At 49.4% G+C, this 15,094-nt stretch overlaps 1 protein-coding gene across 1 annotated transcript in view; it reads left to right on the top strand.

Moving 5' to 3' along the window:
- CTNNBL1 (catenin beta like 1) overlaps positions 1-15,094 on the top strand; it is a 92,746-nt gene that overhangs the window by 37,444 nt on the left and 40,208 nt on the right. Inside the window, exons 10-11 of the mRNA XM_083618744.1 lie at positions 991-1,139; positions 11,560-11,741. Of these exons, the coding sequence (XP_083474870.1) occupies positions 991-1,139; positions 11,560-11,741 (331 nt within the window). The remainder of the gene's footprint in view (positions 1-990; positions 1,140-11,559; positions 11,742-15,094) is intronic.

The raw sequence follows: 15,094 nt of genomic DNA, 5'->3' as shown, positions 1-15,094 counted from the left end.
CTGGGGCATTCATGGAGAATTTGGTCACCAGGGGCTCCTTGTCATTACTTGCTTTATTTATTTCATTGCATTTATAAAGGTAAAGGGGCCCCTGACCATTAGGTCCAGTCATGGGTGACTCTGGGGTTGCGGCACTCATCTCGCTTTATTGGCTGACGGAGCCAGCGTACAGCTTCTGGTTAATGTGGCCAGCATGACTAAGCCGCTCCTGGCGAACCAGAGCAGCGCATGGAAACTCCGTTTACCTTCCCGCCAGAGCGGTACCTATTTATCTACTTGCACTTTGAGGTGCTTTCGAACTGCTAGGTTGGCAGGAGCAGGGACTGAGCAACAGGAGCTCACCCCGTCGCAGGGATTCGAACCGCCGACCTTCTGATCGGCAAGTCCTAGGCTCTGTGGTTTAACCCACAGCACCACCCAAATCCCCTTTTCTCCAAGGAGTTCAAGGTGGTGCACACATGGTCCTCCCCCTCTTCATTTAATCCCCACAACGACCCTGGGAGGTAGGCTAGGCTGAGAGAGGCAGTGAGTAGCCCCCAAGGTCACATCTAGGGAGCTTTATGGCCGAGTGGTGGGGATTTGAACCCTGGCCTCCCACGTCCTAGTCTGATACTATTACACCACCCTCACTGCCACCCACCCACCCACGGCTGCTCCCGGAAGCCTCCATGATCCCTTGTTTCGGCCATCATGTCAGCGCAGAATACCTTTTTAAAAAAGCTTCCTGCATGCAGGTTGTTAAGGGACCTCCTTGCAGTGCTGGCGATGGACAGACACCCCCACCTCCCAGTGAGAGCTGGATATGACCTTGTGGGTCCCCTGCCTATGTCTTCCTGTGCTGCCCTAGTTTATTTTCCTTACTGCACTTGGATGTCAGTAATTAGGGGGCGCACACATGCAGCTGATATTTATGAGGTTTTTTTTGGGGGTGTTGCTCTTCGGGGAGGGACGAGACAGACAGTAAAGCCTTCCGGCTTCCTCCCCACACAGGTCTTCAAGCGCCACAACCCTGGTGCGGCAGAAGAGCAGGAGATGATGGAGAACCTCTTTGACTCCCTTTGCTCCTCGCTGATGCTGAGCTCCAACCGAGACCGTTTCCTGAAAGGGGAGGGGCTGCAGCTGATGAACCTCATGCTCAGGTGAAAACCGGAGGATGTGAGACATGGTGCCTGGCCTCTTGTGGCAGCGAGACCTTCCTCCCCACAACTCCTCCCCCCCCCAATATATCTAGGGGTTGGGTATTAGTACTAGTATTATATTCATTTTGATCCCTTCTTTTTCCCTGACCAGGGACTGAAGGCTGCTCACAGCTAAAACAGAAACAGATAAAAACATAGTGGGCAGAAAACAATCATTTAAAAACAACTAAACATTAACAGTATGTGCATGTGCATGTATGCCCTATTAGAATATACAGACCATTACAATAAAAACAGCAAAGGACCAGGCCTTTTGTTAAAAACAGTCAGTTCCCCAAAGCCTGTTGGAACAAGAAAGCCTTCAGCTCCCAGCAAAAGGACTATCTTCTCTAGGCAGGGAGTTCCAAAGTTTCCTGATAGCAGCCACCACCGAGAAGGCCCCCTTCCGCATCCCCACCAAGGGTGCCTGTGAAGGTGGCAGAAGGGTCTCTGCCAAAGATCTCAAAACCCAAGCAGGTTCATACGGAATATTATGGTTCTTCAGATGGACCTAAGCCATATAGGGCTTTATAGGTCAGAACCAGCACTTTGAATTGTGCTGGAAACTGACTGATAGCTGGTGGAGCTGTTGTGACAAGGAGGATATCTTGAAAAGAGGATTAGACAGCTGCATGGAGGAGAGGGCGATGGAGAGGCCGACTAGCCAGGATGGGATGCTGGATGCTTCTGAATACCAGCTGCCAGAAGCCACAGGAAGGGAGAGTTGCTTTTGAGCTCCAATCCTACTTGTGCATTTCGCATTGGGGCATCTGGTTGTCCACTGTGAGGACAGGACGCTGGACTAGGTGGGCCATTGGCCTCATCCAGCAGATGTTCTTCTTAAGTACTAGACTGAAGGCCTGTATGGCACCCTGAGATGTTGATGGTGGTCACTGAAGGCTGCAGGCCCATTTGGAAACGCCTCCCTCTGCCGCCAGCTCCTGCTCTCCCAGAGATGTTTTCATATACAGCAGCAAAGGCATCTGTGCAAACGGCTTGTGCTTTGGGGCGGGGTGTGTGTGTACTGGACTGAAGGCACCCCACATGTGCCTGTATTCGGAGCCTTACGGTGTCTGTGAGGGAGGTGGGTCTGAATGGCAGCCCACTTCCTCTCAGGGTACACAAGACACACACTTCTCACGTTAGACTTCTTTGTCTTTTGCATGTCCAAAATTCACAGCTGGAATCAAAGTGCTGCCAACCAGGCTTTGTGCTGGAGGCTTTTGCTGGCCGCTCAATCATTGTTTCTTGCGAATCCCACGAGTGGCTACGGACAGACATTCTGTGGAGGTAGATAAAAAGCTCTGCCTCCCTTTTTCTCCCCCCTTCTGTTAACCCTGCTAAGAGTGAGCTTTTTTAATGAAACAGCTTCCGGACCCTCCTCCCATTTTTTGTTCCCCCTTGTGTGCCCGAGTCCCAGCCTCGATGCTTTCCTTCCCTCCTCTGGCATCCATCTCTCCTTGCCCGTCCCCAAACCGTGCCCTGCCCAGGGCTTCCTGCCTGCCTGCCTGCTCGCTCGCTTTCCCTGGGTGGGCTGAGCAGCGCAGAGAGGCGGCTGGCAAGTGCTGGCTGGCAAGAAATGATCTATTCCTGCAGACTAAGGCTGGTAATGTGCAACGGCAGCAGCAGCAGGGAACTGAATAAATAACCAGGAACGTGGATTATTATTCAGACCGGAGTGCTGAGTTTTCTTAAGGCTAATTAAAGCAAAGCTGCAAAGCTCTGAAACCCTGAACAAGAGGGAGGCTTCTCTCCTCTCTCTCTCTCTCTTTCTCTCTCTCTCTCTCTCTCCCCCCCCCCCCCGCCTCCTGGATTTCCCGTCCTTTTCTCCTCTGAACACTAAGCTTGCACGGCTAGCCTTGCAGAACTAATCACCTGGAGTCCTTGAGCCATATGGGTGGGACCTTGCATTTTAATTTTTAATTTTTTTAATGGCTTCCTTTCCTTTTTTGGGTGGAGTGGGGAGGGGGCTGTGCTGTTCACCACCCTTCTCTTCCCTGGTACTAGCTGGCAAATAACAACAAGGAGAAAATGTCTCCCTGGACGCAGCTGCATTTAAAAGGAGCTCTGAAGGGCAAAGCGTAAATAAACCAGCAGCCCCATCTGTTGCTGCTGCTGCTGTAGCACCTCTGCCTCCACCATAGAATGGGGTGGGACGTCTCTTTCCCTGATAAGGATGGCTGGGCATGGGGGGGGGGTCGTGCACAACCCAAAATGAGCAGCCATTTCCCATTGCTCTATTCGTGAGCCTTCAGATGGCACAGCGTCACGGCCTCCAAATACTAAAGGCCAGGGCACAGCCAGCATGGTGCCTCCATAAGCTATAGATTGCAGCAGCATCATACTTGGCCGTTGGTTGGGACTGACTGCAGTTGTAGCCCACAGAATCTGGACCAAATTATTACAGTGTGGCATACTTGGGGTTGCCCTTGAAGACGACTCTTGAAACTTCCAGCTGGTCCAAGATGCAGCGGTCCGATTCCTGGCTGGGTTGCCTTCAGAACCCCTGCAGCTCCGGTTCTGAGACAGCGGCATTGGCTGCCAGTTCGTTGCCCCGTTCACTTCAAGGCACTCACTCTAGTGTTCAAAGCCCTAAAGGGCTAGGCCCCGGGGACCCTAGAGACCGCCTCCTTCCCTGCAAACCCTCTCGGGTGTTGAGATCAGCAGACAGAGCCCCATTGTTAGTTCCAGCTCCCTCAGAAGTTTGGGGAGGGGTTAGTCTGGAAAGGCATTCTCTGTGGCAGTCCCTAAATTGTGGCGCTCCATTCCCACAGAGGTGCATCTGGCTTCTTCACTCTACAGCTTTTGGTGACTGCTGAAGATGCACCTCTACTTGTGCCTTGGACCCCTGAGATGCGTGTTTTCAGGACCTACCCTTTTCCTGTAATCTGTTTCATTTTAAATTTGAATTTTAAATGGTTGTGACCTGTCCTGGACCTGGTGATGAAGGGCAGATCATCATCATCATGGTATAACTTGACCCAACCTCACCTCCTCCTCAAACTCCACTAGCTTCAATGAGAGACTTTGCCACTGGCTAGAGGTGAACCTGGTGCAGCAAGATGTGAGAATCTGGACTTTAAATCTTCCATGTTCTAGAGGGGAAGGAATTAAACTCCAGCATATATCCTTCCCTTCATGCTGGAGGAATGGTCCATAGGTTAGTGGTGAAATGCATGCTTTGCACACAGAAGGGCTCAGGTTAAATTGCTGGCGTCTCCAGCGGAAAGCATCCTTGGCAGCTGCTCATGGGCAGGAACCATTTCTAGATGGCCTAGGAGAGCTCCTCTCGCTTGGAGAAGACAGCTTGATGAGTCTGACTCTGCACAAGAACATAAGAGCCCTGCTGGATCAGGCTGGGGCATCCTGTTCTCACAGTGGCTTACCAGAGGCCTGGGGGAATTCACAGGCAGGATTCGAGCACAAGGACACCTCCCCCCCCCCCCCCAGTGGCTTCCAGCGACTGGTATTGCTGGAATACCAGTTGCGCTGGTTTTGCTTACACCTAGACTGCACTGAGGCTGCTTGTTTCAGTGGCAAGAAAGCAGTGTTTTCTGTTGTGAATCTGGATCATGTGAACTGAAGGGGGCCAGGGCAGTTAGGAGTGCCTCATCCGTATGGAGATGGGGCACGTTCTCTCCGTGAAGGGCAAGGGGAGGCTGCTGGAAGGAGCCGCATCATTTTTGGTCCAAGTGTGAAGAGTCTGCATGGGTGGGATTCCTGTTTGCTTATTCAGCAAGGGACGTGGGGAGGGCCTTTGCCCTCGGACCACCTTCCTGTAAATTGGATGCGTCCCACGTGAGGAGGAGGAGAGAAGGCCAGGCCAGGGAGGAGGCGAGATTGCTTGCTTGCATGTGTGCACTCCGTTCCATCAGTGGGGAGCGTATTTGCCTTGGCTGCAAATGAGCAAATGCAGTTTGCAAGTTGGTGGCCTCCAACTGGAGGTTTAGAAATGTCACATCCAATTAAGGTCTCTCCCCAAGCACAATTCAATTTCTTTCTCCAGATTGGGAGCTGCCTGAGGCTTCCAGGAGAGAAAGTGAGGTGTCCTTCTGAGGCTTGCAGAGAGAGAGAGAGAGAGAGAGAGAGAGAGAGAGAGAGAGAGAGAGAGAGAGAGAGAGACTCGCATTGTCAAGTCCCTTGGGAGCATTGCCACGAGACTTATTACACCCCTTCTTGTGTGGAGGAGAAACCCTCCTTCTCTCAAGCATCTGCCTGGGAAGGCCTCACCCTGTATTTATAGCAAGCAAGGAATGAGCTTGTCTTGACTTTTAAGTGCCAGGAAGCACATAGGGGAAATGGAGACACATATTGAGTGTGGGGGAGAAGGTTCATAAAGCTTTTCTCGGCGGTGTGGAGTGGGGAGGCTCTCTTGCAAAGCCATTTGTGGTCACTTCCCTTGACCACCTTTGCTGGCTGCAAGAGGGTTGTGGGCCCAGTCAGGAATAGCGCATGAAAGTCAGGAGTGCGTTTGCATGCAGAACGCACTGCAGCAGCCCCTGCAAAAATATTTCATTACGTCTCTTGTTTTCATGTCACATCAGCTCCTTGGAAACCCGAAAATTAATGTGTATCTACTGAAATTTCCTTTCAGCACAGCCTCACGCTGTGTTTATCTAGCAGAATCAGAGCCTCGCGCCACTGTTTCCTAATGCGCACCCTTCTGCAAACATCCTGCGATAACAGTCCTTCGGTGAAGTGACTTTGGCTTCTGGTACCCTGCTTTGGGGGAGTTTCTTGGGGCCTTTTGTCTTCCTTCCTGACAGGGACAAGGAAGGGAGTTGCCTGATGGGCAGGGTTTGACAGCAGTGCTTCTGAAGACCAGTTGCTGGAGGCCACAGGAGGGGAGAGGGCTGCTCTTGTGGTCGAATCCTGCTTGTGGGTTCCCCATAATGGGCATCTGGTTGGCCACTTGGAGGCTGGATGGCAGAGGCCACTGGCTTGACTTAGTAATATGTTCTTGGTCATTTGGCACCAATGCCCTGTAGGTGCTTCTGAAGTCATTCTTCCATAGATTGCCAGGATTTCAAGGTATCTGGGGAGGGAAGGAGGGATTGGACCCAGCAGTTGCCGTTCTCACCTCTCTAATTCTGGAGGTTAGACTGCCACACAGGGGCTGCCCTTGACTCCTAACAGCTGCAGAGCATGTAGCATACAGTCTGCCAAGAGTGGTTTCTGGATGCTTTTTGAAGCGCTCTTTGGGCGGCCTCCTTCCTAGAACCCTCCACCACCATTGCCACCCCTGTGGCTGTCCTCTTCTCCATCTTGGAGGCTGATCCACCTTCACTCTCCTGTCTGCTTGCACAACTTGTGACTCACCAAGCCAAAGGCAGCCCACTAGCTGCGCTTGGTGACCTGCTGGGTGCTTAATATATCACCACCCCCATTTCTTTCAGTTTTGGACATGTAGCAAAGCCAGGAGGTTTTTTGAGCCTTTGCATGAGTTGTGGGCTTCCAGTGCCAGGAATTGTCAGTGCAATGAGTTTGTTCCTGGTCTTCTTAAGGTCCAGGTCAGTCGCTCATTTGGTGAGGCTGCCAGGCTGTGGTGTCTGAATTAGTTCTCACCCAAGAGAGATTTCAATAAGCCCAAGATGAGACTAAGATAAACTGCTTGCCCTCTAGTAGAATAAATATTTCAAATAAAATCAACCTGAGACAGTCCAGTCAAACAGCTATTGATCTCTACAAGCCTGAACTTAAACCCAATGAATATTCCAGAGATCAGCTCCCTGCAACCTGCCTAAATGCTGATCAATATGCAATTACTTCCCCCGAAAAAGGAGTCCTGAAGTTCTCCAGCCAAACCTGAACTTTATTTTTTAGCCTTTTATTATTGCTGCTTGCAAGGTGAAGGAGAGCTGGAAGTGGCAAGGGCAAAAGAGAGAGGAGAAGGTGAGTGGATTACTTTCCACAGCAGGCTCCTTCCTGTAAACACTCTGTGCTGCTCTGCTGAGCACTCAGAAGGGTAGCCTGTGAAATGGGTTCGTCTTACAATGACGTTCTATCCAAGCATCAGCTCACTTGGCCTGCTCCACCGTACAAGGTTCAGATTTCTTGGGTAGCTTTCTGTATCGCTTTACATTGTGCACCCCTTTGAGACATCTTGTGAAAAGGGGTGTAGAAATATTCTCAGTAGATGAATCAGGGCAGGCTTCTAATAAAGCAGCTGGCAATATGGTTGCACATTTAAGTTGCAATAATTTACCTCTCGGTTTACCTCTTGGTGTTAAGATCTCAGAAGTGGCTTCACCTACATCGGAGAATTTTTGTCGGGATAAAATGGAGTCATGTAGTGTGACATGTGTGTGCTGCCTTGAGCTCCTTCTCTAGGGTGCAATTGTGATTGATTGGTTGCTTGGTTGCTTGGTTGCTTGGATGGATGGCCGTCTGCCAGGGATTCTTTAGCTGTGATTTCTGCATTGCAGGGGGGTTGGACTAGATGACCATTGGGTCCCTTCCAACCGTAGCTGTCAACTTTTCCCTTTTCTTGCGAGGAATCCTATTCGGAATAAGGGAATTTCACTTAAAAAAAGGGAAACGTTGACAGCTATGCTTCCAACTCTACAGTCATATGATTCCACAGACCTGCAGTCTAACGCATACCCCATGTCCATTTCCCTGTGCATCATTTGCATCACTGGCTGTGAAACACGCGGCAGAAAGGCACTCTGGGCATGGGCAAGTTGGACGGCACATTATGGAAGGGCAGTGGTGGTGGAATTAATCCTGAAGCCGCTGCTGTTTGCCGCTGCCATGTGTGCAATCTTGATCCTGCTCCTCTTCCTCCTTATGCCTTCTTGGCGTCCCTGGAGGCTTCCCTGAACAGCACAGGGCAAACAGGATGCCTGACGTCTGCCTCTGCCTCTGGCAACGCAGCCCTGTGTTCTGGGATCAAGGAGGCAAGGAACTGACCCTCCTTGGCTGGGCCCAGCGTGAGGCTGTGCTGGCCTTTTTAGCGTCGTGTTGGAAGGAGTTGGCTTTGACTTACAAGAAGCTGCCAAGATTTGTTCATCCTCTTTCTTCCCTTCCTCTCATCTGCTCATGTTCCAATTCAAGCATCTTGGTGGCTGTTCTTCCCTTTTGGTTTTGCTTTAGGATTTTTGTTTCTCCAAATCGGACGCCCGCCCCCGAACAAATTGGGAGTTATGCTTTGCTGAATGGAGCTGTGTCGGCAATCAAACGCCCGCTTCCTTGCATTCTCTTTGTTGGCATGAATTTCAAACATACGTCCGCAGTGGCATTTTGCAGCAGCATTTTGCGAAGTGCCTGTTTCATTCCCTGCTGCTGGCAACAGCCATGGAAAAAGGCAGAAAATCCTGGCTGATTTGCTTACTGGTGTTCTGCATTCACAGGCCAAAGTGAGGGCTGAGTTCCAGCTTTGCTCTTGAACACAAGGAAGAAAAACACACATCCACCTAAAATAATTAAGTTGCTTGCTGGTAAACCATTGTGGGTTGCTGGGTTCTGGGGGTGTGAGAGGATGGCATCCTATAAAGGGCCACTTCACATATTGCATGCTTTAAGCGTACGTTTGAAATGAAAATGTGAAACGGAATTGAGCAGGTGTAAGAGCCTGAATGTGGCTTCTTCCTTTCCTCTATTCCCAGTTTCTGCTTCCTTGCACACACATGTAGTTGCCATACAAGAAATATGAAACATTATTAGCGGATCAATATGGCTATGAGTAGGGAGTGCTTCCGCCCCGCTTGACATATCCATTGCGCCGCATCCCTCTTCCTAGTTACAGCTGTAAGAGGGGAGACCCAGTCCCCATGTACGAAAGGTCAATAAAACAACAAGAACACCTTGTGTGAAATAAATTTGCACTCTGTTTCATGTTTGAGAATTAGACTGTAATCGTGGCTGACTTCCATCCTCCCCTATACTGGGGATACAGCTTAAAGGAATCTCTCTTGGCTTCAGAAAGGGAGGTTGTGCGCAGTTGACAATCCAGGTTCTCTCGAAAGGTTAGCCTAGCCTTCCCTGACCTTGCGCCTTCCAGATTCCGACTAGGGCTGATGGGAGTTGTAGTCCAAGCCATCTGGATCAGGTAGCAGGTTGAAGAAAGCTGGAGTAGAGTACAAAATCGAGCTTTGGAATTGAAAGGGTTCCAACTCAGGCACTGACATGGTTGGGGACTGTTCTGGTTTTCCATATAGACAGTTGGACTTGGAACTGGGTCCCATCTCCATCATGTGGTTGTTGTGCAGTCTTGGTCTAGTCACTCTCTCAGCTTCTGTTTCCACATCTGTGAAATGGGTAGAGCATTGATCCGCCCTATGGTCGCAAGCACAATGAAGACTGTAAAGCACTAAGGTAGTAGCAATAATAATAATAATTTATTTATACCCCGCCCATCTGTCTGAGTTTCCCCAGCCACTCTGGGCGGCTTCCAACAAAGAATTAAAATACAGTGGTCTGTTAAACATTAAAAGCTTCCCTGAACAGGGCTGCCTTCAGATGTCTTCTAAAAGCCTGGTAGTTGTTCTTCTCTTTGACATCTGGTGGAAGGGTGTTCCACATGGCGGGTGCCACCACCGAGAAGGCCCTCTGCCTGGTTCCCTGTAGCTTCACTTCTCACCGCCAGAAGGCCCTCAGCACTGGACCTCAGTGTCCAGGCAGAACGATGGGGGTGGAGACGCTCCTTCAGGTATACTGGACCGAGGCCGTTTAGGGCTTGAAAGGTCAGCACCAACACTTTGAATTGTCCTTGGAAACGTACTGGGAGCCAGTGTAGGTCTTTCAAGACCGGTGTTATATGGTCTTGGCGGCCGCTCCCAGTCACCAGTCTAGCTGCCGCATTCTGGATTAGATGTAGTTTCCGGGTCACGTTCAAAGGTAGCCTCACATAGAGCGCATTGCAATAGTCCAAGAGAGCTATAACTAGAGCATGCACCACTCTGGTGAGACAGTCTGTGGGCAGGTAGGGTTTCAGCCTGTGTACCAGATGGAGCTGGTAAACAGCTGCCCTGGATACAGAATTGACCTGCGCCTCCATGGACAGCTGTGAGTCCAAATTGACTCCCAGGCCGTGCACCTGGTCCTTCAGGGGCACAGTTACCCCACTCAGGACCAGGGAGTCCTCCACACCCACCCACCTCCTGTCACTCAAAAACAGTACTTCTGTCTTGTCAGGATTCAACCTCAATCAGTTAGCCACTATCCATCCTCCAAATTGAAAGTGCCAAATGATGATCAGTAGTGTTTTTAAACAGAGGTTGGGTGGCCATCTGTCAGGGATTCTTCAGCTGCGATTCCTGCATTGCAGGAGGTTGGACTTGATTGCTCTCGGACAAAAATACCAAAATGGTGACAAAACTGATTATTAAGATAGAACCAATGACAAAGAAAACAGAAGCGGTGTAGGACTTGATGCAAGGGCTAGAGGAAATTTTTAGAAAAATTGAAAATGTGATGGATATGAAGAAATACCAGGAGACACTAAGGGCAGATATGGATGGCATGGGGGGTGGGCAGAAAATATTTGGGAACGCCTTGATGGCTGAAATGAGGCAGGAATTGCAGCCTATGAGACTAAGAGGAGACTGTGAGGAAGGTGAGCAGGATTTTAAATCAGACTTAACTAATAGTCACCTTCCAGTGAAATTTAAATATGCCAAAGTTAGGAAAAAGAACGGGAAACAGTTATTATATATGTGCAGAGTAAATAAATTGATACATTGGCAGGCTCAGATTACACACATGCAATTAGCAAAATTTGGTTAAAATTAGAAGAAGAAGAATTGATGAAGTATGTGTAAGGAAATGCAGAAGAATTTTGTTAGAATCAGAAGAATAACTGATGAAGTATGTGTATGAAAATGCAGAATTTTGTTAATATAAGGAACCAGAAGAAGGAATGGAGGGAAGTCATGATGTCTAAAGAACCTCAAAGATGAGGTTTTGAAATGTTTTTGTGGGACGGGGTGTGTGTGTTGTTTTTTGTAGTTAATTGTGGAAATTAACTGAAAAAACCAATAAAAGTTATTTACCAAAAAAATAGAACTTGATTGCTTTTGGGGGTCCCTTCCGACTTACAGATTTCTGATTCTAACTGTGTGAAGGGCTTTTAACTGGATTGGATTCTTGCCTACTGAGGTACAAGCAAGTTTCTCATTCATTGGTACTTACTTATACAGTGCAAGTGAGCCCTTTTAGCAGTTGGTGCAAGAGGAAAGGAGGCAGAGAAGTTCACTGTGTCTCAGTGGCCAACCCAAAATAGAGAGTGCTCCGATCCTCTCTCTTTTGCGGACTAAGACTGAACTTTGCTGCTTGTTCATCATTGTGTGCAGCCTCATCCTACTGGCTGAGGAAAACCTTCCGTATCTTGTGGCAAAGTGCATTGCCCAGTTTACTGACAAAAGTCCTTCTGCTTCTACAGAGAGAAGAAGATCTCCCGGAGCAGTGCCCTGAAGGTTTTGGACCACGCCATGATTGGGCCCGAGGGAGCAGACAACTGCCACAAGTTTGTTGACATCCTCGGCCTTCGGACCATCTTTCCGCTCTTCATGAAGTCCCCCAAGAAAATAAAGAAGGTTGGGACCTCCGAGAAGGAGCACGAAGGTAGGATTTAATCCCACACAGGCTGCCTTGCTGACCACGAACCCTTCGCCAGCCTCATAGTTCGAAGTGCAGCCTCAGTAGACTTGCGCCGCCAGGAAGCACTTGTAAGTCTGAGTCGCTTGCCAGCGTCTCCTCCTCTCTGGCTGCTACCAGCATGGCGGTTAATTAGCTCCTGCATATGTGCATGTGAGCCTGCCGTTTGAAGCTGTCTCTTTGATGCCAGGCTCTTTTGAAAAGAGTAATGAGCCAACTGCAAATGTCACCTCCAAAGCCGTGTTTTTTCCTGGCTCCGCGCACTGAAGTGTGACGTGAACATCAGGCGTCGCAGGCACAAACTGCTTGTGACTCTCCTGTGTTCCCCCGCCATCCCTTTCTCGGTTTCCTTCCACCACCCAGCCGCCCGCTCCCTGGAGGAGATCCAGAAGCCCCACCAACCTGATCTGCCGCTGGTCTCGGCGGCGTTGCTGCTGGTACTGCCAAGGGGTGGAGATGCTGGCAGGAAAGGCTGACCCTCCTGTGGCAGGCAGTGGTGAATGAAAATGATTCACCACTGACTGGTGAGGATTATCCATTAAACACACACACACAAACCAGGTAGACAGTATTGTTTGTTGCACTGAAAAAACGAGTGTCGCGAAAACCGCAGTGGAATGGACATTCCAAATGGAGAGATGGGATGTCTTTTCCCCACTCTCCTTACTTCTCCAGAGCAGAACATAAGCTGAGAGATGTGTTTTTTTTCTGCCTGCTGGAAAAGGAGAGGGCAGAAGCCTGAGCTGTGCTGTTGACAAGATTGCACATGGGGGCAAGGGGCGGCGGGTGTGTGTGTGACTGGTTCAGCGAGCAGCTGTTTCCCTGCTGAAAAATGTGCCAGTGGGTGAGCTGGTAACAGAACATTTGCTTTAGAGCACCAGCATTAGGAACGCGATAACGTTATATTAATGAAGGCAATGGGTTGGCAAGACACGTTTTTACAGGGCTTGTAATAGCTGCCCAGTTGAGCTTCTGTGCCTTGGATTCTCCACTGGGAACGGGTGCAGAGAGGACTCCAGGCAGAGCACCAGGAGGCTTTGGAAAGCTGCCATCAGGGATGGTAGCTTTTGGGGTGGGAAGAGGAGGGAGGCCTGCTTGCTGCACAGAGGCAGCCAATTCTGTATGGCAAAGTGGAATTTTCACTTCCTTCTGAGTTGGGGTGGGATAGAAGCATGGGAGACTTGGCAGGGGTGCAGCTTTCCTTGCACCCAGCATGCAGTTCACCACCCTGGTTGGTGAAAGAGGGCGTCCAATGGGTGAAGGTTGTTACAGGGGAGAATGGGTTGGTTTTGTTTCCCAGGCCCTGCCTGTCTCTTAAGGTTCCCAGGAAATAAGCAGGGCAGGATTCACAGAATCCAGGAGTGGACTTGATAGACTTAAAATAGTGGATTTTCATTTTTTTTAGTGGGTTCAATTTTCTTTGTTTTGCATCGCTGGGCAGGTGAGTTGTTGAGATTGTAGCAATTCCAGTTAACAGAGATGTTTAACCGGCCTCCCTAGAGCTTGGCTGGCCATTATACTGATGAAGGAGTGTGTGTACGTGTGTGTTTGTGTGTGGTGCAGCAGTTTCACATCCTTCCCAAGCCATGCTAGATTTCTCCTTGTGCTCAAACAACCCAGCAGGGCTATAGGCATAGATGGCTTGAGAGGGTCTCTAGGTCTAGCCATTTCTGAAACTGAATCCTGTGCCCCACACGAGCCACTGCTGGGCCATCCTTTTCACCTGGGCCCTATATTTACAGCTGGGCCATCTTCAACTCAGTTGATGTAAGCAATGGATGCAGAGCTTGCCCCCTGCTTTGTATGCGATCCTGTAATGTCCACAAAATATTTTAGTCTTTAAAAGTTACAGTGGAACCTCAGGTTACGTACCGTCCTCCTTATGAACGCTTCGGGTAATGAGCTCCGCTATCCTGGAAGTAGATGCTGCTGGTTATGAACTTTGCCCCAGGATGCAAGTTGAAGTCACGCGGTGGCTGCAGTGGGAGGCCCCATTAGCTAAAGTAGTACCTCATGTTAAGAACAGATTCTGGTTAAGAACGGACCTCCGGAACAAATTGAGTTCGTATCTGGAGGTACCACTGTATAGAACTAACGCTGGATGTTTGGGGGTCAGCCCAGCTTAGTGGTTGAGAAAGAGCAATCTATCAGAACAATGCCCATTTTGGGAAGGCAAAACTCTGAATTCTCTGGAGCTGTTAACCCCAGTTGACCTGGTTTGGGAGTTGCTTTCTCTCCAGTGCTCAGATGTGACCCCCCTTGTATACTGTAACAGTGAATAGAACGGCCCTAGTGAAATCGGTGGGGGGGCATGAAAAGGAAGGCTAATTGTGCTACAGTACAAGCATATTTACAAGGTCAAACCAGCTGGCCATCAAGCCCAATGTTCTCCTGCCTCCAACAGATGTCACTCAGAGAGCCCTCCGTGCTGATTAGAGACCTCTGGGCTCAGTTTGTCCCTTGGCGTGTCCACCAACTTAACTGCTTTGGTCTGCTTTCATCTGTCCTCGTCAGAGTTACTGTACGGCACAGCCCACAAAATCTCCCTCCCTCACAGACCCCCTTACCGTCCCGAGCAGCATCGTCAAAAGACCAGCTGCAGGATTCTTGCATGCAAGATCTCATGTCACTGTCTCCTCTGCTCCCAAAGATCCACCAGGACCTTCCTTTTACATTCTTGACGGTATTTGCTTGCAAAGGCAGGTGTTTTAGTTTACCCAGGGATTCCTGCTGGGCTGCATGCTATAATGAACCTCAGTCTCATTGTGCCTAGTTCATTGCTGATCTCATGGGTGTCAGGAAACACCCAAAATTCAGAGGACGTTGCTAAAGAACAGAATGCAGCACCTTTTTCCTCTTCTAGCAGTGGCCTCTTCATTGCCTCCTTCCTCCTATGTCATCTTTCTGTTCTTCTCGTATGGAATTTAAGATCTTAAGTCACCCTGAGTCGTGCTCAAACTGTGCTTTTGGCACCACCGTTGTCTGAAAAGTTGGTAAACAGGTGGTTACTGAGAAAAGACATGGTACAGCTATGGTAAAGGGTACTCGGAGTCAGTACTTGCTCTTGTTGTTGAAGCCTTAGTCTTGGAAAGGAATTGGTCTGCGTTGGTGGTCCTTGATGAATGAATGGCAGCTTGATAGGATTTTGTGTCTATAAAATCAGCTAGCAACACCACCCACTTGTAAGGCCATTATTATGAAGATTTCTCACCTGCCCTTCACCCTAAGGCCCTAGAGCAGATAGCAGCAATATTTTTAAAATGCTGTATTAGAAACAGTTCAAAACTAATTACAGTCACAAGAATAGGGCGGCCCCTAAA

Source organism: Podarcis filfolensis (assembly GCF_964270895.1).
Source record: "Podarcis filfolensis genome assembly, chromosome: 6".
In the NCBI taxonomy this organism is placed as follows: Eukaryota; Metazoa; Chordata; class Lepidosauria; order Squamata; family Lacertidae; genus Podarcis; species Podarcis filfolensis.
The sequence above is the reverse complement of the archived record's forward strand: the minus strand, read 5'-3'. Positions and strand labels throughout refer to the sequence as shown.